This window comes from Caenorhabditis remanei, chromosome V (genome assembly GCF_010183535.1).
Source record: "Caenorhabditis remanei strain PX506 chromosome V, whole genome shotgun sequence".
NCBI classification, from domain to species: domain Eukaryota; kingdom Metazoa; phylum Nematoda; class Chromadorea; order Rhabditida; family Rhabditidae; genus Caenorhabditis; species Caenorhabditis remanei.
The window spans coordinates 12,835,232-12,856,567 of NC_071332.1; the positions used below are offsets into that span (position 1 = coordinate 12,835,232).

General features: G+C 37.6%; 6 protein-coding genes across 6 annotated transcripts; 4 read left to right on the forward strand and 2 right to left on the reverse strand.

The window, feature by feature from the left end:
• Window positions 1–274: 274 nt before the first annotated feature.
• GCK72_019445 (uncharacterized protein) lies at window positions 275–574 on the reverse strand (the record flags this gene model as incomplete). Its single annotated transcript, XM_053733025.1, has 2 exons — window positions 275–479; window positions 534–574. 2 exons carry the CDS (start codon window positions 572–574, stop codon window positions 275–277), a joined length of 246 nt encoding a protein of 81 aa, XP_053581938.1.
• Window positions 575–3,548: 2,974 nt separating this feature from the next.
• GCK72_019446 (uncharacterized protein) lies at window positions 3,549–5,658 on the forward strand (the record flags this gene model as incomplete). Its single annotated transcript, XM_053733026.1, has 4 exons — window positions 3,549–3,647; window positions 4,882–5,051; window positions 5,114–5,225; window positions 5,440–5,658. The coding sequence occupies 4 exons, from the start codon at window positions 3,549–3,551 to the stop codon at window positions 5,656–5,658; spliced, it is 600 nt and encodes a 199-aa protein (XP_053581939.1).
• Window positions 5,659–6,312: 654 nt separating this feature from the next.
• On the reverse strand, window positions 6,313–7,902 carry GCK72_019447 (uncharacterized protein; the record flags this gene model as incomplete). The annotated part of the gene is made up of 3 exons (XM_053733027.1): window positions 6,313–6,517; window positions 6,571–7,619; window positions 7,666–7,902. The coding sequence occupies 3 exons, from the start codon at window positions 7,900–7,902 to the stop codon at window positions 6,313–6,315; spliced, it is 1,491 nt and encodes a 496-aa protein (XP_053581940.1).
• Window positions 6,731–8,244, forward strand: GCK72_019448 (uncharacterized protein; the record flags this gene model as incomplete). Its single annotated transcript, XM_053733028.1, has 3 exons — window positions 6,731–6,918; window positions 7,007–7,621; window positions 7,719–8,244. The coding sequence occupies 3 exons, from the start codon at window positions 6,731–6,733 to the stop codon at window positions 8,242–8,244; spliced, it is 1,329 nt and encodes a 442-aa protein (XP_053581941.1).
• A 7,951-nt stretch (window positions 8,245–16,195) lies between these two features.
• On the forward strand, window positions 16,196–19,020 carry GCK72_019449 (uncharacterized protein; the record flags this gene model as incomplete). Its single annotated transcript, XM_053733029.1, has 4 exons — window positions 16,196–16,378; window positions 17,056–17,225; window positions 17,291–17,402; window positions 18,844–19,020. 4 exons carry the CDS (start codon window positions 16,196–16,198, stop codon window positions 19,018–19,020), a joined length of 642 nt encoding a protein of 213 aa, XP_053581942.1.
• A 1,076-nt stretch (window positions 19,021–20,096) lies between these two features.
• GCK72_019450 (uncharacterized protein) lies at window positions 20,097–20,903 on the forward strand (the record flags this gene model as incomplete). The annotated part of the gene is made up of 3 exons (XM_003115749.2): window positions 20,097–20,263; window positions 20,330–20,441; window positions 20,694–20,903. The coding sequence occupies 3 exons, from the start codon at window positions 20,097–20,099 to the stop codon at window positions 20,901–20,903; spliced, it is 489 nt and encodes a 162-aa protein (XP_003115797.2).
• Window positions 20,904–21,336: the final 433 nt, after the last annotated feature.

A 21,336-nucleotide genomic window follows, 5' to 3' on the forward strand; every position in this document is an offset into this window, starting at 1 on the left:
AGAACGAGCATTTGCGAGGCGAGAAATATGCGAGCATTTGCGAGAATGAAAATGTTCTCGCATTTACGCAAGACTAAAAAATATTATGCGAGTAATGGGAGTGCGAGAAACAGCGAGAATTGCGAGAATCGTCTCGCTAATCGGAACACTAGTAGTTAGATACTGATTGAATGATTAAATAAGTGTCTGAAACGATTAAAGATAAATGGAGAAGAGCATTTCGAGGAAAATTTGGAATTAGATATTTGCAATTTGGATGAAGTCGATAATACAATCAATTCATAGCAAAAACGATGTTCTGGCGATCTATAACCAGAACTCCATTGGCAGTGTACTGATCGAGACACTTCTGAAGAGCAACCTCGCTGATTCCCTTACGAGCGCACCGTTGAATAGCGTTCGACAAAGCGATTGGCTCGTTGTTCGAGTGATAGATCTCACGAAGAACGGAGAAAGCGGCATCGACTGGAGCCATACGCCTGAAAAAAGAGTATGATTATTTGCAGTTGATTGTTTTTTTTTTGAAAACATACTTTTCGATTCTGGTCTGCTCTGGTCTGAGGTACGTGCACATTGGCGCATTCACAACAAATGAGGCGTCCTTAAAGGTCTTCAGGCGGTAAGGGGAAGAGGTATTGTCTACAGTAACCTTGAAGGAATGATGTTGTTTCGAAAGAAAAGAAATGAACGAGAATGAGAAATGATTGGAATTGGATTGGCGTGAAGTGAGGGATGGAGGGAACAGAATAATAGATGTTTAGAACAATGCATTTGACAGTTTTCGAGGTTTTAGAATGGTTTTAAGGGGTAGGGATTGATTTGAAATAGAGATATTGAATAGCGTAGCGGCACTACATTCAAAGACTATTTCTGAAACTATTCCTCATGTTTTTCAGAGCATCTCGACGAAACAATTCAGAAAAGATGTCCCCAACTACCTCGTTTCTCTTGCTGTGATCTGCTATCTTCGCCTGTCAATCAACAATTTCCAATCACCGAAATTCTCAAAAAATGACAACCCGATTGCCCATGACTCCAGTATTCTGACAAGAACACTGACGTTTTTGTACCTTCCAATATTCCATGCAAATCTGATCGCTTTTCCGAAAACTCTATCGTTCGATTGGTCCATGGATGCGATTCCAAGAGTAGAGTCAATTCTGGACTCAAGATTTGTTCTCTCAGTTATCTGCTACTCTGCTCTATTCAAAATTATCGGAAAACTGATAATGGATTTTAAGAATTCCCATCAGAATCAAGTGATTCTATTCCTCATCGCTCTACTCACGACACCTCATATTCTATCTTCCAATTTACTGACCTACGTGGGATTTGTCGCAGCTGAAAGGATACTGTACTTGAATACGGTAGCATACTGTATTCTCATTGGATTTGGAGTGGAAGTGGCTAGAAAAAAGTGAGATTTCGCTCCTCTGATACTCATGAAACACTTTTTTTTCCAGATTTTCTACCTTCACCGAATCCAAATGGATTATCTCTTTTGTTATCCTCATCCTCTCCATATTTTCCTACAAAACAATGCAACGTGTCGATGATTGGAAAACAGAAGAATCTCTATTCAAAAGTGCACTTCTTGTGAATCCAACGAAGGCTCACATGAATTTAGGATACGTTTTTACGACACAGAAAAAGTTTGAATTGGCAAAATATCACTATCAAGAAGCCTTAAAAAGCAAAAGGAACCTAGCCGACGCTTGGTATAATCTGTAAGTATTTTCTTTTTTCTAGTGTGTTCATGAGAATAATAAGCACAGTTGCAGTTGACAATACCCACCATTTCTCTAAAAATTTCCAAGTTTTCAGAGGAATTCTCGTCAGCAAATCGTCCAATTCTACCCAAGAAGCCATCCATTATTATCAAAAAGCTCTTCAAAGTAGATCAAACTTCGCTGCCGCTCATCTCAATTTGGCACTTCTTCTCCACGACGTCGGTCTCCATCAGAAGGCGTTTTCCCACTTAGATGAATGTCTTCAGAAGTCAGGAGAGAATCTGAAATCGTATCGAAATCATCAACGAACTCAAGCAACATGCGCCTATAACAAAGGACGGTTTCTCCAGAAATCAAAAGAGTTTCACGTGGCAATCGACACATTCAAGTTGGCTCTGAATATCGGCGGAAAACATTTCGAGCACACTTCAAGTGTATTGAATTCGATCGGAACTTGTTACAATGAGATTGGTGACGTGGAGTCAGCAGAAAAGTATTTTGAAGCAGCTATTTCGGAGAATCATGTCAACTCGTACTTGACTATGGCTCATCTGAAAATTCGACAGAATCGAAGTGATAAAGTGGAGGGGTTGTTGAGGAAAGTGATGATGCTGGCTCCAAATTCAGTTACGGTTCTTCAGAATATTGCACTGGCAGAATATCATATGGTTCGTTTTTCAGAAGACTTTTTGAAATAGAAGTTAAATTTTCAGCAAAACTACAATCGCTCTCTGCTCTTCTATCGGAAAGCTCTTTCTGTTGATGCGAAACACGTGGAATCACTTCATGGAATTGCAAATATTCTTCAAGAAACTCAAAATTATTCGGAATCTGAAGAATTCTACCGGAAGATTCTGGAAATTCAACCGCACTCTTACTCTGCTCACGCTAACTATGGAGCTATTCTTCATTTGAATCAGAAGTATGACTTGGCATTGAAAGCTTATGACACAGCTCTGATTCTGAATCCAAATGATGATGTGGCACGAGAGAATCGAGAGAAACTGATTCGTATATTGAGAAGAAAACATAATTTTTAATATTAGCTCATTTTATTAGTTGTATATTATACCGGTTTATTTGTGTCTTTACGGGTTTCGCTCATTCAAATACGGCTGAAAACTTTCGGTTTATAAATTTTTCAAGTTTCAAATATTGTTACAATGTTTATTATGTTTATCAGCATCCTTTAAATAGAAAACACAAAAATTATTGAGATCAGAAATACGGAGGGGTCTCAAAAGAGAGATATCAATGTCAAACATAGCACAATTTTAAGGGAAGGGTAGTTAGATGGTGATTGAATGATTAAATAAGTGACTGAAACGATTAAAGATAGATGGAGACGAGCATTTCGAGTAAAATTAGGAATTAGATATCCGTGAAAATGATAAGACTCTTGCTGAGCACATTACCTACGTCCATCAACATGGATGTCATCCGAATCGTGAGAAGAAGGATTTGATCTCACTTGACACACTCCGAGAGTACATTTCACTCTGCAAGACCTACACTCCAACTGTCGATCCTGCTCTTCGTGAGCGTATTGTGGAAGCTTACGTCGAAATGCGCAGAGATGCTCGTTACTCATCGGAACCAACATTCGTGTCACTAAGAATGACCTGAGCAGATGGCTATTCTCTGTGACCAGAGCAGATGGCTATTCAACGGTCTGTTCGTAAGGGTCTCTCTCTCTCTCCCTTGTGCTCTGGGAAGAAGATCTCTCTCAGAACTCGTCTTCTTTTCCTTTCATAATTTAGCATTGTTGTATGCTTCTCTTACAATCCAACCTACTACCTACTTTATTGTATTGAAGTCATGGAGGAATCGGCATCCCTAGATATGGAGAGTTATTTTTCTCAATGTGAACGAGAACGAGATGAAGCAGCAAACAAAGCAAGAAAAAACATTATATTTGTAAGTGCTTGTAAACATCTGAAATCATAGTCTCTATGTTTTTCATTTTCACGAAAAATCCTTAATATTCTGGAAGAACATTTGAATTTTTTGATTTTTTGATTTTCCGGCAGTTTATCAATTATTTTCCTCGAAAAAAACAGGATAAAAGGATGAAAAATCGACAAATGCACTACATTCGTTAATTGAAGTCCAGGAAATATGTACTTTTCATTCAAAAAGCCGTATCTTTCCGATAGTAAGAAAACTCCGTACAAAACAGAGATAAACTACAAATATGAAGACCAAAAAAATCTTATCTATATAGCACAAGATGAAGCTGATGAAAATTGCAAAAACTTAATCGTATTGGTTTTTTGAATATCGCATCCAGTTTTTCGAGAAAACTAAAACCTCGAAAAATTTCTTTTTTATCGAATTTTGAAACTAATTTTGCCAAATTTTATTCAACCGTTTTTATGGTTTGAAAGTGGGAAAAAACAATAAAACGATTTCAAATAAGTTATCTACATCTGTTTTTTTTTTTGCAAAAATGGCCGGTTTCATATTTCTGTCCATGGTGGTCCTACTGAAGAGGCATCTTTGTGAAAAGAATCTTTACAACAAGTTCTAAATGGATTCGATTGATATTATGACACAAATCAGTCTTATTGATTATCTCCAAATGATATAAAATGAACAATTATCCATAGTTGTCAAGGCCCGGGCCGGCCCGGCAAGGCCCGAATGCCCGGGCCGGCCCGGCAAGGCCCGAAGGCCCGGGCCGAGCCGGGCCGGGCCGGTAGAAAATTTTCAAGGCCCGGCCCGGCTTCAAAAAACGACCCTTTTTTTTCCAATTTTTTTTTCCAATTTTTTTCAATTTTTCATCGGAAATGTGACCATTTTTGACTATTTTTCAGAATTTCTTCTAATTCTGACTGATAGTCGAAAATGTGACTTTTTCGCAAAAAAATTCAAAAAAATTCAAAAAATTTGAAAAAATTTGAAAATTTGACTTTCGCGCCAATTTGCCCGGGCCTTCGGGCCGGGCCTTAAGCCCGGGCCCTGATTTCGCCGACAAGGCCCGGCCCGGCCCGGCCCGGGCCGGGCCTTGACAACTATGCAATTATCAAATGAATTCGAAGAATTTTTTCAAATCCGGGTGTTAATGCAAAATGTAGCTAAACATCGTCTCTACTCTTTTAGACTAATTCCATTTCTTATTATCTGAGTGTTTCGAAGAGCCTCATTACAGAATATGCTTGCGGCAGTCATGGCGATGATGGTTATTCTATGCCTTACTAAAGAGGTATGCAACTTAATCAAGTTGTTTGATCAATATTGGATTCATTTTATTTATGGAATCGAGGGTTTTCTGTGCGCAGCCGTAATCATCCATTTATTTTGTGAACGCCATCGAATCAAGTGAGTGTTTCAATATGAGAGTGATTTTTCATTTCAGAAATCAACAATTATTAATTTTTCAGAACTGAACCCCTTGTGAAAACCCAAGATACGGAAAATGCTCATCATGATTCTGAAGAAATTAAGTCGATAATTAAACAAACTCATGCATTAAAAAATCATCACACCTTCTGGGTGAGTTTTTAAATGTTTCTAAACTACATAGTAGGCAGCCAGTCATTATGATTTGAAATTTGCCGTGATCATTAGTGATTGAATTTTTTGCATGCTGAAATCAGTATACTGCAGCAACATCTGAACGTTGATGAAAGTTATTTTTAGCTGTGGAAAGATATTTGTTTTAGATTGCAATTCTTATTATAAAAATTACCGATATAATTTTTTTCAGTTCGCGTTCTTACTTTCCATTATTATATCATGTTTATGGATTGAAACAGCTATATTGTTCTATAAAGCTGACAGCAAAAAGGAAATTAGATATGCATGGGCGTTACTCTTCTCACTTTTGCTTCCAACCAATGTGTATTTCAAGGACATTTTTATCCCAATGATCATCTGCCCGTTCATTGAGTTCATGGATCCCTCTCTTACCTCCGATTCGAAATAGATGATTCCACCGAAAACCAGAACTGACAAAACTCGATCAGGAGCATTTTTTAATTCTCTGATACTTTAATTATACTTCTTTCCTATTCTTCTAATTCCAGTTACTACATATGAGTTGTTTCGAAATAAAAACTGCAACAATTACGCATCTGTTCATGTAGAAAAATGGCAATTTAAAGTTTTGCATGTTGTATTTTAATTCACCGAGAAGATTCATGTCCCCACATGAGCAAGCCAACAAATCAAATTAGAAAACACCTGACTTAAAGAAACTCTCTCGTTCGATTGGTCAACGGATGACTAATCGAACGATATTGATCGGTTGATCTGGGTCATTACGGGTATCGCTCATTCAAATACGGCTGAAATCTTTCGGCTTATAAATTGTTGAACTTTCAGATATTGTTACAATGTTTATTATGCTTATCAGCATCCTTTAAATGGAAAACACAAAAATTTTTGAGATCAGAAATACGGAGGGGTCTCGAAAGAGAGAAATGAATGTCAAACATAGCACAATTTTAAGGGGAGGGTAGTTAGATGGTGATTGAATGATTAAATAAGTGACTGAAACGATTAATGATATACGGAGACGAGCATTTTGAGCAAAATTTGGAATTAGATATTTGCAATTTGGATGAAGTCGATAATACAATCAATTCATAGCAAAAACGATGTTCTGGCGATCCATAACCAGAACTCCATTGGCAGTGTACTGATCGAGACACTTCTGAAGAGCAACCTCGCTGATTCCCTTACGAGCGCACCGTTGAATAGCGTTCGACAAAGCGATTGGCTCGTTGTTCGAGTGATAGATCTCACGAAGAACGGAGAAAGCGGCATCGACTGGAGCCATACGCCTGAAAAAAGAGTATGATTATTTGCAGTTGATTGTTTTTTTTTGAAAACATACTTTTCGATTCTGGTCTGCTCTGGTCTGAGAGAATCCTTGGCAAATTGCATCAAGCGGAGAGCCTCTTCAACATCACTCTCATCGACAATCTTTGAGAGACGAAGCTTGGCCCGAGCTGTGGCCATTCTGACGATTCCAAGAATCATTCTTGGTGACACGAATGTTGGATCTGATGAGTAACGAGCATCTCTACGCATTTCGACGTAGGCTTCCACAATACGCTCACGAAGAGCAGGATCGACAGTTGGAGTGTAGGTCTTGCAGAGTGAAATGTACTCTCGGAGTGTTTCAAGTGAGATCAAATCCTTCTTCTCACGATTCGGATGACATCCATGTTGATGGACGTAGGTAATGTGCTCAGCAAGAGTCTTATCATTTTCACGGTCTGCCTTGTCTTGCATGAGTAGGATCAGATCAAAACGAGAGAGAAGTGCAGCTGGGAGATCAACATTCTGTTCAATAGAGCGGTTCGGATTATATCTTCCATAAGCTGGGTTAGCGGCGGCGATGATAGCAGTACGTGCATTCAAAGTGGTCATGATACCAGCCTTGGCAATAGAGATGGTTTGCTGCTCCATAACCTCATGAATAGCAGTTCTGTCGTTATCCATCATCTTATCAAACTCATCGATACAGCAGATTCCACCATCCGCCAACACCAAAGCACCTCCTTCAAGAGACATTTCTCCAGTAACTGGATCCTTCATAACAGCAGCAGTCAAACCGACTCCAGAAGATCCACGACCAGTGGTGTATTGCGAACGTGGGGCAAGACGGTTAACGTATCCGAGAAGTTGAGATTTGGCTACTCCTGGATCTCCCATCATCAAAACATTGATGCATCCACGAATCTTCATTCCATTGGAAGTGTTGTCATTTCCTCCGACAAGAGCCATAAGAAGACACTTCTTGACATCCACGTGTCCAAAGATTTCTGGAGCGATAGAAGCAGCCAGAGCCTCGTAATTGTCTCCCTTGCGGCGAAGAACTTCAAGTTCCTCAGACTGAACTCCATTGTATGTTGGGTTGTCGTCGAGATTATGGATGAACTGTAAATAAAACATTTTGATCATTCTCAGAACAGTTTATACTTACATGAGCTTCCAAATAGGTATCAGCAACTAATCCACCAGTTGGTCGGAATCCAGTTTGCATAATTGGCAAGAAAACGCCGGACACTTGCACAACATTTCCAGTGTTGCACCGTCTAGTCATCTCTCCGTAAACATAGACGGTCATTGTTCGTGGAATAGATCCGATTGGCACTTGCTCGCTGAGCTCTTGGATTCGAAGTTCTTGGAACTTGACGAATTTCGATCCACGAAGCTGCATGTGAAGTCTTCCATTGGCCTTAGCTTCAACACATTCCTTATTTGGACAGTTGAGTGGACTCGACGACGTGGAGAACGAGAGTCTGACAGATTATCGTCGAGAAGACATCGAAGTCGAAGCACTTCTGGAGATCGAAGAAGACGACGTGATGAGCGTGAACGGGAAAAGCGACGTGAACGACGTGGAGATGAAGACGATCGAAAGAAGAGAAGCCGTCGTGATGATGAGGATGATGGGAGTAAAAAAGACAGAAAGGAGAAGACTACCAGATCTCGAACAACAGAAGACGACGAGCCGACGGGTACAAGTGGCACAGGAAATGAAGATTCTTCTGCTGAATAATTGTTTACTTTTCAAAATTTTTATTATAGTTTCTCTGTGTTTGTCTCAATTCTATTTAACTTCAAAATCGCTTCTGTTTCAAATGAGTTTTACATGTAATGTTCTCCATTTTCCGCCCCCACAACTTATTATTTATTTATTTCAATTATCTATCATTTACATTAAATTCATTTTGAATCAACCGAATTTTATACTTTTTCAGGTATTGCAGCATGGTAAGTTGGTGAGAAGGCGAACATTTCTGGAAACTGATTTGAATTTTTCCAAACCATCCTCTTTCTCGTCCTTTTCCCCTTTTCCGCCGATTCTTTCCACCCAAAAACAAGACGGTTACCCGCGATTGACGATTTGGTGAGAACGATAAGGAACACCTTTCGTCCTCTCTCCTCATAAAGGTCAATCGGCAAAACAGTGTGATTTATAAGGATTTATGACAGATCAAAGCGAAAATGTGTTATCGCCGAAGAATCAAGTCGAGAATAGATGAACTACTGCCTTCAGAAGATGGAGATATTGGGGAGAAGGATGACACCTTCGAGAGATTTATTAGTTATTTTTGTAGCTGGGAATTCAATAAAGTGGTTGTGAGGAATATGTGAACTTGAAGAAATTCTGGAATTTTAAATATATTTTTGGACGCTGCAACATATTTTAAAAAGTCAGATTATTCGATCAAAATAGTGCCGTAAATTGTGTATATCCCGTGTTCTAAATTGTAATTCATGTTGATAGCTAAATAAGTTTATTTTGAAAATGTCTTAATAATCCCATTTTTATTCAGAATCGCTCTCTCTCTCTCTCTGATAGTTTTCTCTGCGTCTCCATCACTTCTCCCTTCTATTCCACCTCCTTAAAAAGTGGGCGGAGCCTATTCCTCCCTCCATTCTTTTTCCGTCCTCTACATCCCCTCGTCATCACAAACATTCCTTCTCTTTTCTGGACCATTTTGTGTTGATTCAAACATGAAAAAAGGCAAAAAAGGACCAAATAATCCTTTATTGTTATCTAATATTCCCGAGTGTTATCACTATTTACTCGTTGCATTATTCGCTGGATTAGTTTATTCTAATACTTTGAAAGCCGATTTTGTATATGATGATAGGTAAGATTTATTTGATTCTAAATACTTGAATACACGATTTGAAAAAAAAACAGTTTTGTAGAATCAAGAAAATTGTATTTCAAAAAAAGATGGAATTCCAAACATCTAATATTTACCCTGGATCCTCCTAAACTCCGGATAAAAAACTTCTGACTTGCACCTGGCCAGATTACTGTAGCTATCTAGAAGACACTCCCATCGTAAAAACTCAAAAGAAGACACTCAGACTCTGCTCTCTCTGGCCACCAATTAGACGAAATGTAAAACTTTAGCGTGTCAAAATGTGTAACCTGAGAGATCTTCTCTTTTGTTTTTGCTTTCACCACCTCAAAAAGGTAAATAAAAAGACTGATTCTTTGAGAAAGAAAAAGTACTAGTACGTTTTTAATGTATTCCCCCTATCCTCCTACTGCACGGCTCCTTCCAACATACTTTTTCACGGAATTCCTAATTATTTCGGAAACATTCCCCCTCCCCCTCGAAACGAAATTATGATCAGTTGAGTGGAGATGTAAGAAAATGAGAAAATGGATACAAGATTAGAGATGCACAAATACACGAAGAAGACGACGGACGTCTTCTAATCCACCTAATTAGAGAGAGCCAAAGATAGACACCAATATGACTTTGTGTTGGGCAAACATTCGAATTGTTGAATAATAAATAAATATGTCAATGACAGATTAGCTGCCTCTTCTTTACTTTTTTCTAAGCGTTAGAGCACACTCTCCCCTCTGTGAGACTCCAGAATCCAGAATACATTCCAATTTTCTCTCCTTCCATCTAGCTTCTTGTTGACAGCCTTTTGTTGGTCAATTCACTATTCCATAGTCACTGTGGTAATAAAACGAGAAAATTGCTGCTCTGTCTCCTATGTATGTCCATGTCAGGTTCCGGCCCATAGACCACATAAATATTAGATTTTTTTCGTATGTATATGTGTTTTTTGAGAGAGAGAGAGAATACATCAAATATTGATGTGATACATCGCCATGACATTTTTGATTGGCACCCCAAATTTTGGGTGAAGAAAATTTGAGAAAAATTTAAAAGTGATGAGAAGTGGAGCGGGATGGACGAAACATCTTCATCGGAAGCGCTGTCTTCCAACTCAATTTCCTATTTCCGCATTTTCTTTTGGTCAGAAAGAAAAGGAGAGACAACTGGACCTGTGGTATACTACTACTACTCCAGAATTGAAACAAAATAAGGAACCTTTAAATTTTGAATACCTTATATGAGAGTCTAGATGACCAAAGTATTTATAAAGATAGAACGGAAGTATTCATCCTAGAGCAGGAAGGTGTGAATAGAGGAGAAATCTCTTCCGGAGAAACAAGAAGAAAACTATTAAAAGGGAATATGAAAGTGCACAAACACGTATCCATGAAAAGAATCTCTCGTTTTCAGACCAGCAATCCTTACAAACGACGACGTTTTCAGCCGTTCGTCATGGCGTTCTCTTCTCACAACCAATGATTTTTGGGGTAATCCGATCGGTTTGGAAGGATCCCATAAAAGCTATCGTCCATTGATCACCGCCTCGTTTCGCCTTCAATTTATTCTTCATGGATTGAAAGCCGAATTGTGAGTAAGAGGAAGGGAAAACAAAGAAGTCGTTGTAGCCTGTGTGTGAAGATTATCCGTGAAATGGGTTGGGAATGAGAGTGAAAAAACTAGAAGAGGGGAATAAATTAGAGGTAATTAGAAATTAGTTGACTAGTGGCTGGTCCTAACTGAATTTGAGAAAAGCTACTGTATCTGCAAACCGTAAATGATAGATAGAGGGAACAACAGCCAACATTCCCGTCTGCCGAAATTTACAACCCCAATGAAATCTTAATTCCTTGCGTAATCTAGACTTTAATTATTCCATTTAGAACTCCAATTTCGTAATTTAGAGTTCTCTCTCTTTCCACTGATTCAATTCCTCAACGTTTCGCAATTCGCTTTCTTCTGTCTCTTGGCTAAAGAGTCGTAAAACATTTTCCCACAAGTTGATTTCATAACGCGATTAAAGTGCTTTCTCCTTCTAGAGCAGGAGAGCTCCAAAGTCCTAAATTGCTTTTCTCTCCTTTCAATTTTCTTGTATGTGAGAGTATGTCTCTGGAAAACGAAAAAAAAAGAAGATGGATAGAAAGTACGGGGACATGATGTCAGTAAGTCCGATTGGTCTTCTAAGACGAGTCAGATACTGTAACTGAAAACAAGTCTAATTATCGAAAAGAACGACATAATACAGTTCAGGAAGTACGGTACTCTTATTGTTCTTGTGGTTTTAGATTCAAGATCTTTACATTCTTGGAAGGTTCCGATTTCTTAATGTCCTGGAGCCAATTTCTTTTTACCACCAATGTGCCTAATTCTCAAATTTCTTTTTTCTAGAAAAAACTTTGTCTTCCCAATGTTTCGAAAAAACCCATTGCAACCAACTTCCTGAGTATCTCCTTCTCCTCTAGTATAATAGGATTTGTTGCCTGAGGGCTTTTTCTCCCGCCATACTTCCGACTATCGGATTTCGCCTTCTGGAGTAGAGCCCACATGATGCTTCTTCCCCCTCTTCAAGAAGATCATCTGAATCGAAATCTTCAGAATACACAAAAGATTATATGCATAGAATGAGGGGAATGGAAGGTTACTTAACATTCATTTGGTCTTGAGAGGAGACGGAGTAATTGTATACACAACACATGAAGATTCTCGGCGTCACATGGACAACGGAGCCGTCTCTTCATCTACTTAGAAATGCGAAATCTGTCTCCATATACATGAGAGAAGAGAAGGACCTTTTAGAAAGTGGATGGAATTATGATGAGTACGCGTGTGTGTAGATAACATTCGGAGCCTTCGGAAACCTCTTTAGGGCACTCCAGGGAATTGGATTTTAGAATTTGCACAGGCAACATTCAAGGAATCTAAAGAATTTTGAGTACTTTCAGATTTCATGGGGTCAACTTGATATGCCACGTCATCAATTCAATGTTGGTTCTGAGGCTAGCAAGACAACTGAGGATCATGGAAAACGGTAAGATTACTTTTATAAAAGTAAATACTGTATTAAAGAATCTGCAATCACACCCCACTGATAGCTCATATTATCAATTTCTTCCTTGCTTGCCAATGCCTCACTTTTAGTCCAAAGTGTCTATAAATGTAATAGGATCCTGGGCAAAGGATCGACAGTTGCTTATCGCATTATGCACAATTAAGGACAAGGACAACAGAGAGAAAAGAGGGGAAATATGATTCCTGTGCATCTGTCATAACGTTTAGACGTTTGTTTGAAATGAAGAAGACAGGAAGGGAATAGATGATGATCGGTTTTTGAATATATGAGAAGACTTACTAAGGAAATGAAATGTGGAATGAAATAGGGATGGTATATCTGAACTGTTATGTTTCTTCGAGCTACGAAAACTGTTTAATTTCAGGTGTATCCCTCTTCTCATCTATTCTCTTTTCTTGTCATCCAATCACTTCTGAAGCTGTTTGTTCAATTGTCGGTAGAGCAGATCTGTTGGCAACCTTGTGGATCCTTCTGGCTCTAACAACTCATATCTCAAATCCAAACAACATTCGGACTATCATCTTTGCTGTCTTCGCAATCCTATCGAAGGAGACTGGAATCATTTTGATACCTTTGATCGTGTGCTATGATGTTCTTTTTAAGGTGAGCCCAGCTAAATCCGGATAAATGATGAATCTAGTAGAATCCGATCTGATTCATTACCTATACTTTTTCCCATTTATTCGCCACTTCCTCTAGAATAAGATAAATAGAAAACACATTAATAAGAACGGAAGGACGGGTCCTCCTTCCTATTTTCGTTAAAGAGGCCCCCTCCGTGCACATTGGCGCATTCACAACAAATGAGGCGTCCTTAAAGGTCTTCAGGCGGTAAGGGGAAGAGGTATTGTCTACAGTAACCTTGAAGGAATGATGTTGTTTCGAAAGAAAAGAAATGAACGAGAATGAGAAATGATTGGAATTGGATTGGCGTGAAGTGAGGGATGGAGAGAACAGAATAATAGATGTTTAGAACAATGCATTTGACAGTTTTCGAGGTTTTAAAATGGTTTAAAGGGGTAGGGATTTATTTGAAATAGAGATGTTGAATAACGTAGCGGCACTACATTCAAAGACTATTTCTGCAACTATTCCTCATGTTTTTTCAGAGCATCTCGACGAAAAAATTCAGAAAAGATGTCCCCAACTACCTCGTTTCTCTTGCTGTCATCTGCTATCTTCGCCTGTCAATCAACAATTTCCAATCACCGAAATTCTCAAAAAATGACAACCCGATTGCCCATGACTCCAGTATTCTGACAAGAACACTGACGTTTTTGTACCTTCCAATATTCCATGCAAATCTGATCGCTTTTCCGAAAACTCTATCGTTCGATTGGTCCATGGATGCGATTCCAAGAGTAGAGTCAATTCTGGACTCAAGATTTGTTCTCTCAGTTATCTGCTACTCTGCTCTATTCAAAAGTACCGGAAAACTGATAATGGATTTTAAGAATACCCATAAGAATCAAGTGCTTCTATTTCTCATCGCTCTACTCACGACACCTCATATTCTATCTTCCAATTTACTGACCTACGTGGGATTTGTAGCAGCTGAAAGGATACTGTACTTGAATACGGTAGCATACTGTATTCTCATTGGATTTGGAGTGGAAGTGGCTAGAAAAAAGTGAGATTTCGCTCTTCTGATACTCATTAAACACTTTTTTTCCAGATTTTCTACCTTCACCGAATCCAAATGGATTATCTCTTTTGTTATCCTCATCCTCTCCATATTTTCCTACAAAACAATGCAACGTGTCGATGATTGGAAAACAGAAGAATCTCTATTCAAAAGTGCTCTTCTCGTGAATCCAACGAAGGCTCACATGAATTTAGGATACGTTTTTACGACACAGAAAAAGTTTGAATTGGCAAAATATCACTATCAAGAAGCCTTGAAAAGCAAAGGGAACCTAGCCGACGCTTGGTATAATCTGTAAGTATTTTCTTTTTTCTAGTGTGTTCATGAGAATAATAAGCACAGTTGCAGTTGATAATACCCACCATTTCTCTAAAAAATTGCCAAGTTTTCAGAGGAATCCTCGTCAGCAAATCGTCCAATTCTACCCAAGAAGCAATTCATTATTATCAAAAAGCTCTTCAAAGTAGATCAAACTTCGCTGCCGCTCATCTCAATTTGGCACTTCTTCTCCACGACGTTGGTCTCCATCAGAAGGCGTTTTCCCACTTAGATGAATGTCTTCAGAAGTCAGGAGAGAATCTGAAATCGTATCGAAATCATCAACGAACTCAAGCAACATGCGCCTATAACAAAGGACGGCTTCTCCAGAAATCAAAAGAGTTCCACGTGGCAATCGACACATTCAAGTTGGCTCTGAATATCGGCGGAAAACATTTCGAGCACACTTCTAGTGTATTGAATTCGATCGGAACTTGTTACAATGAGATTGGTGACGTGGAGTCTGCAGAAAAGTATTTTGAAGCAGCTATTTCGGAGAATCATGTGAACTCGTACTTAACTATGGCTCATCTGAAAATTCGACAGAATCGAAGTGATAAAGTGGAGGGGTTGTTGAGGAAAGTGATGATGCTGGCTCCAAATTCAGTTACGGTTCTTCAGAATATTGCACTGGCAGAATATCATATGGTTCGTTTTTCAGAAGAATTTTTGAAATAGAAGTTAAATTTTCAGCAAACTACAATCGCTCTCTGCTCTTCTATCGGAAAGCTCTCTCTGTTGATGCGAAACACGTGGAATCACTTCATGGAATTGCAAATCTTCTTCAAGAAACTCAAAATTATTCGGAATCTGAAGAATTCTACCGGAAGATTCTGGAAATTCAACCGCACTCTTACTCTGCTCACGCTAACTATGGAGCTATTCTTCATTTGAATCAGAAGTATGACTTGGCATTGAAAGCTTATGACACAGCTCTGATTCTGAATCCGAATGATGACGTGGCACGAGAGAATCGAGAGAAACTGATTCGTATATTGAGAAGAAAACATAATTTTTAATATTAGCTCATTTTATAAGTTGTATATTGTACCGGTTTATTTGTGTCCTTACGGGTTTCGCTCATTCAAATACGGCTGAAAACTTTCGGTTTATAAATCTTCAAGTTTCAAATATTGTCACAATGTTTATTATGTTTATCAGCATCCTTTAAATAGAAAACACAAAAATTATTGAGATCAGAAATACGGTCTCTAAAGAGAGCAATGAATGTCAAACATAGTACAATTTTAAGGGGAGGGTAGTTAGATATTGATTGAATGATTAAATAAAAGACTGAAACGATTAAAGAAATACGGAGACGAGCATTTCGAGTAAAATTCGGAATTAGATATCCGTGAAAATGATAAGACTCTTGCTGAGCACATTACCTACGTCCATCAACATGGATGTCATCCGAATCGTGAGAAGAAGGATTTGATCTCACTTGAAACATGAGTACATCCGTGAGTACATTTCACTCTGCAAGACCTACACTCCAACTGTCGATCCTGCTCTTCGTGAGCGTATTGAGGAAGCTTACGTCGAAATTTGCAGTGATGCTCGTTACTCATCAGATCCAACATTTGTGTCACTAAGAATGACCTGAGCAGATGGCTATTCTCTGTGACCAGAGCAGATGGCTATTCAACGGTCCGTTCGTAAGGGTCACTCTCTCTGACTCTCTGACTCTCTCTCTTTCTCACTTGTGCTTTGGGACCATCTCTCTCAGAATTCGTTCTCTTTTCCTCTCATAATTTAGTATTCTTCTCTACGCTTCTCTTCCCATCCAACCTTCTACCTACTTTATTGTATTGAAATCATGGCGGATTCAGCATCACCAGACATAGAAGGAGAATGTGTAGAAGGTAAAAATAAAGACATACCTTCAAAACCAAAGGTTCAATGGATCCCTTGGAGGGAGAAATATGATTCGAATTCTCTTTCTCAGTGTGAACGAGAACGAGATGAAGCAGCAAACAAAGCAAGAACAAACTGTTTATGGGTAAGTGTTTGTTGTTTTGTATTATTCATAGGCTTAAAAAAATATTTTTTACTGTAGTTGTTTTTTTCCACAAAAAATCTTTAATATTTTGGAGTGTTTCACAGTAATACTCTTTTTCATGCTGATTGGATGTTCCGCAGTCGTTTCTAAAATAAATCTTATCTATTATCGTACAAGATGAAGCTGATGAAAATTGCAAAAACTTAATCGAATTGGTTTTTTGAATATTGCATCCAGTTTTTCGAGAAAACTAAAACCTCGAAAAATTACTTTTTTAGCGAATTTTAAAACTCATTTTTCCAAGTTTTATTCAACCGTTTTTATAGTTTGAAAATGGGAAAAGACAGTAAAAAGATTTCAAACAAGTTATCTATACCTGTTTTATTATTATTTTTTTTTGAAAAACTGACCGGTTTTATTTTTCTGTCCATGGTGGTCCTAATGTAGATGCATTTTTGTGAAAAGAATCTTTACAACAAGTTCTGAGTGGATTCGATTGATATTACGACACGAATCAGTCTTATTGATTCTCTCCAAATGAAATAAAATGAACAATTGAATTCGAAGAATTTTTTCAAGTCTGGGTGTTAATGCAAAATATAGCTAAACATCGTCTCTACTCTTTTTCACTAATTCCATTTCATATTGTCTGAGTGTTTCGATGAGCCTTATTACAGAATATGCTTGCGGCAGTCATGGCTATGCTGCTTATTCTATGCGTCACTAAAGATGTATTCGAATTAATCACTTCGTTTGATCAATCTTGGATTGGTTTTATTTATGGAATCGAGGTTTTTCTGTGCGCAGCTGTAATCATTCATTTATTTTGGGAACGCCAACGAATCAAGTGAGTAATGTTTCATTATGAGAGTGATTTTTCATTTCTGAAATCAACAATTATTAATTTTTCAGAACCGAACCCCCTGTGAAAACCCAAGATATGGAAAATGCTCATCATGATTCTGAAGAAATTAAGTCAATAATTAAACAAACTGATGCATTAAAAAATCATCACACCTTCTGGGTGAGTTTTTTATTTTTTCTACCAGTAGACAACCAGACAGGTCATTATGATTTGAAATTTGCCGTTATCATTAGTGATTGAATTTTTTGCATGCTGAAATTAGTATACTGTAGCAACAGCTGAACGTTGATGAAAATAATTTTTTAGCTGTTGAAAAATATTTGTCTTAGATTGCAATTCTTATTATAAAAATTACCGATATAATTTTTTTCAGTTCGCGTTGTTAACTACCATCACTACATCATGTTTCTGGATTCTTACAGCTATATTGTTCAAAAAAGCTGAGAGCGAAAAGGAAATTAGATATGCATGGGCGATACACTTCTCACTTTTCATTCCAACCTCTGTGTATTTCAATGACATTTTATTCCCGATGATCCTCGGTCCGCTCGTTAAATTTTTGTATCCCATTCCCGCCTCCGAATCTTTTTAAATATATGTATCCACCGCAAACCAGAACTGACAAGACTTGACCAGGAGTATTTTCTAGCTCTCTGTCACTTTCCTATTCTTTTAATTCTTATTGGCTACATATGAGTTCTGCCCAAATAAAACATTAACGCACCTATTCATGTAGAAAAATGGCATATTAAAGTGTCGCATTTTTCATTTTAATTCAACTCACATTTCAATGTTTTCGCACAAAAACAAAAGAAAAGCCTGATCCAAGAAAAGGATTTCAACACAGAGAATCGTATAAACGATCAAAAGGAGAGCGAGATGCTTCATGTCCAACACGAACAAGCCCACGAATCAAGTTAAAAAGACCTGAGCCACCTGACTTTAAGAAATGCCGGTACTTGATGATGAACTGTAGGATCAACACTAGAATATCCGTTGTGTACACCTTGTCCTGCTCTATAGATGTCCAATTCATTGTTATCAACAGTTTTCTACAAGTCCCCTCTGAAAGTGTGTATATTGAGACGAGGTTATATTAGAATATGTGATTACTGTATGTTTGATTACTAATTGATGACACTCGTTGCATTTCTTTCACAGTATCCGGGAAGGGTGAAGAATGGGTAGGTAACGAGAAAGTATTTGGTGTCACTTCTCGTGGTAGTTCTATTTGCTGACTGGGATTTTGTGGGACTTGGACAGTAGACACGTACAGGGTTTCATACTCTTCAAATATTGTTACAATGTTTATTATGCTTAGCAGCATCCTTTAAATGGAAAACACAACAATTTTTGAGATCAGAAATACGGAGGGGTCTCGAAAAAGAGCAATTAAAACATAGTACAATTTTAAGAGGAGGGTAGTTAGATACTGATTGAATGATTAAATAAAAGACTGAAACGATTAAGGATAGATGAAGACAAGCATTTTGAGCAAAATTTGGAATTAGATATTTGCAATTTGGATGAAGTCGATAATACAATCAATTCATAGCAAAAACGATGTTCTGGCGATCCATAACCAGAACTCCATTGGCAGTGTACTGATCGAGACACTTCTGAAGAGCGACCTCGAGAGTACATTTCACTCTGCAAGACCTACACTCCAACTGTCGATCCTGCTCTTCGTGAGCGTATTGTGGAAGCTTACGTCGAAATTTGCAGAGATGCTCGTTACTCATCGGAACCAACATTTGTGTCACTAAGAATGACCTGAGCAGATGGCTATTCTCTGTGACCAGAGCAGATGGCTATTCAACGGTCCGTTCGTAAGGGTCACTCTATCTCTCTATCTCTCACTCTCTCTCTCTCACTCTCTCTCTCCCTTGTGCTCTGGGAAGAAGATCTCTCTCAGAACTCGTCTTCTTTCCTCTCATAATTTAGCATTGTTGTATGCTTCTCGCGGATTCAGCATCACCAGAGATAGAGAATTATTTTTCTCGGCGTGATGAAGCAGCAAACGAAGCAAGAACAAACTGTTTATGGGTAAGTGTTTGTTGTTTTTGTATGATTCATTGGCTTAAAAAATATTTTTACCTTAGATTTGTTTCATTTTCACGAAAAATCCTTAATATTCTGGAAGAACATTTGAATTTTTTGATTTTTTGATTTTCCAATTATTTTTCTCGAAAAAAACAGGATAAAAGGATGAAAATTCGACAAATGCACTACATTCGTTAATTGAAGTCCAGGAAATATGTACTTTTCATTCAAAAAGCCGTATCTTTCCGATAGTAAGAAAACTCCGTACAAAACAGAGATAAACTACAAATATGAAGACCAAAAAAATCTCATCTATTATCGTACAAGATGAAGCTGATGAAAATTGCAAAAACTTAATCGTATTGGTTTTTTGAATCCAGTTTTTCGAGAAAACTAAAACCTCGAAAAATTTATTTTTTATCGAATTTTGAAACTAATTTTGCCAAATTTTATTCATCCATGGTTTGAAATTGGGAAAAGACAGTAAAACGATTTCAAATAAGTTATCTATATCTGTTTCATTTTTTTGCAAAAATGGCCGGTTTCATATTTCTGTCCATCCTACTGAAGAGGCATCTTTGTGAAAAGAATCTTTACAACAAGTTCTAAGTGGATTCGATTGATATTACGACACAAATCAATCTTATTGATTATCTCCAAATGATATAAAATGAACAATTATCAAATGAATTCGAATAATTTTTTCAAGTCTGGGTGTTAATGCAAAATATAGCTAAACATCGTCTCTACTCTTTTTCACTAATTCCATTTCATATTGTCTGAGTGTTTCGAAGAGCCTCATTACAGAATATGCTTGCGGCAGTCATGGCGATGCTGGTTGTTCTATGCCTCACTAAAGAGGTATTCAAATTAATCACTTCGTTAGACAAACCTTGGATTGGTTTTATTTATGGAATCGAGGTTTTTCTGTTTGCAGCCGTAATCATTCATTTATTTTGTGAACGCCAGCGAATCAAGTGAGTAATGTTTCAATATGAGAGTGATTTTTCATTTCAGAAATCAACAATGCTTAAATTTTTCAGAACTGAACCCCTTGTGAAAACCCAAGATATGGAAAATGCTCATCATGATTCTGAAGAAATTAAGTCGATAATTAAACAAACTCATGCATTAAAAAATCATCACACCTTCTGGGTGAGTTTTTTAATGTTTCTAAACTACATAGTAGGCAGCCAGACAGGTCATTATGATTTGAAATTTGCCGTTATCATTAGTGATTGAATTTTTTGCATGCTGAAATCAGTATACTGCAGCAACATCTGAACGTTGATGAAAGTTATTTTTAGCTGTGGAAAGATATTTGTTTTAGATTGCAGTTATTATAATATTATTATTAGTTATTATAATATTATTATAATAAAAATTATCGATATAAATGTTTTTCAGACGGCGTTGTTAACTACCATCATTACATCATGTTTCTGGATTCTTACAGCTTTAAAGTTCAACAAAGCTGACAGCAAAAAGGACATTAATGCTGCATGGATGTATGTCTTCTCGCTTTTAATTCCAACCAATGTGTATTTCAAGGACATTTTTATCCCAATGATCATCTGTCCGCTCTTGGAGTTTTTGGATCCCATTCCCGCCTCCTAATTTTCAAAAAATATATGTATCCACCGAAAACCAGAACTGACAAAACTCGATCAGGAGCATTTTTTTAATTCTCTGATACTTTAATTATACTTCTTTCCTATTCTTCTAATTCCAGTTACTACATATGAGTTGTTTCGAAATAAAAACTGCAACAATTACGGACCTGTTCATGTAGAAAAATGGCAAATTAAAGGGCCACATTTTGCATTTTAATTCAGCGAGAAGCTTCATGTCACCACATGAGCAAGCCAACAAATCAAATTAGAAAACACATGACTTAAAGAAACTCTCTCGTTCGATTGGTCAACGGATGACTAATCGAACGATATTGATCGGTTGATCTGGGTCTTTACGGGTATCGCTCATTCAAATACGGCTGAAATCTTTCGGCTTATAAATTGTTGAACTTTCAAATATTGTTACAATGTTTATT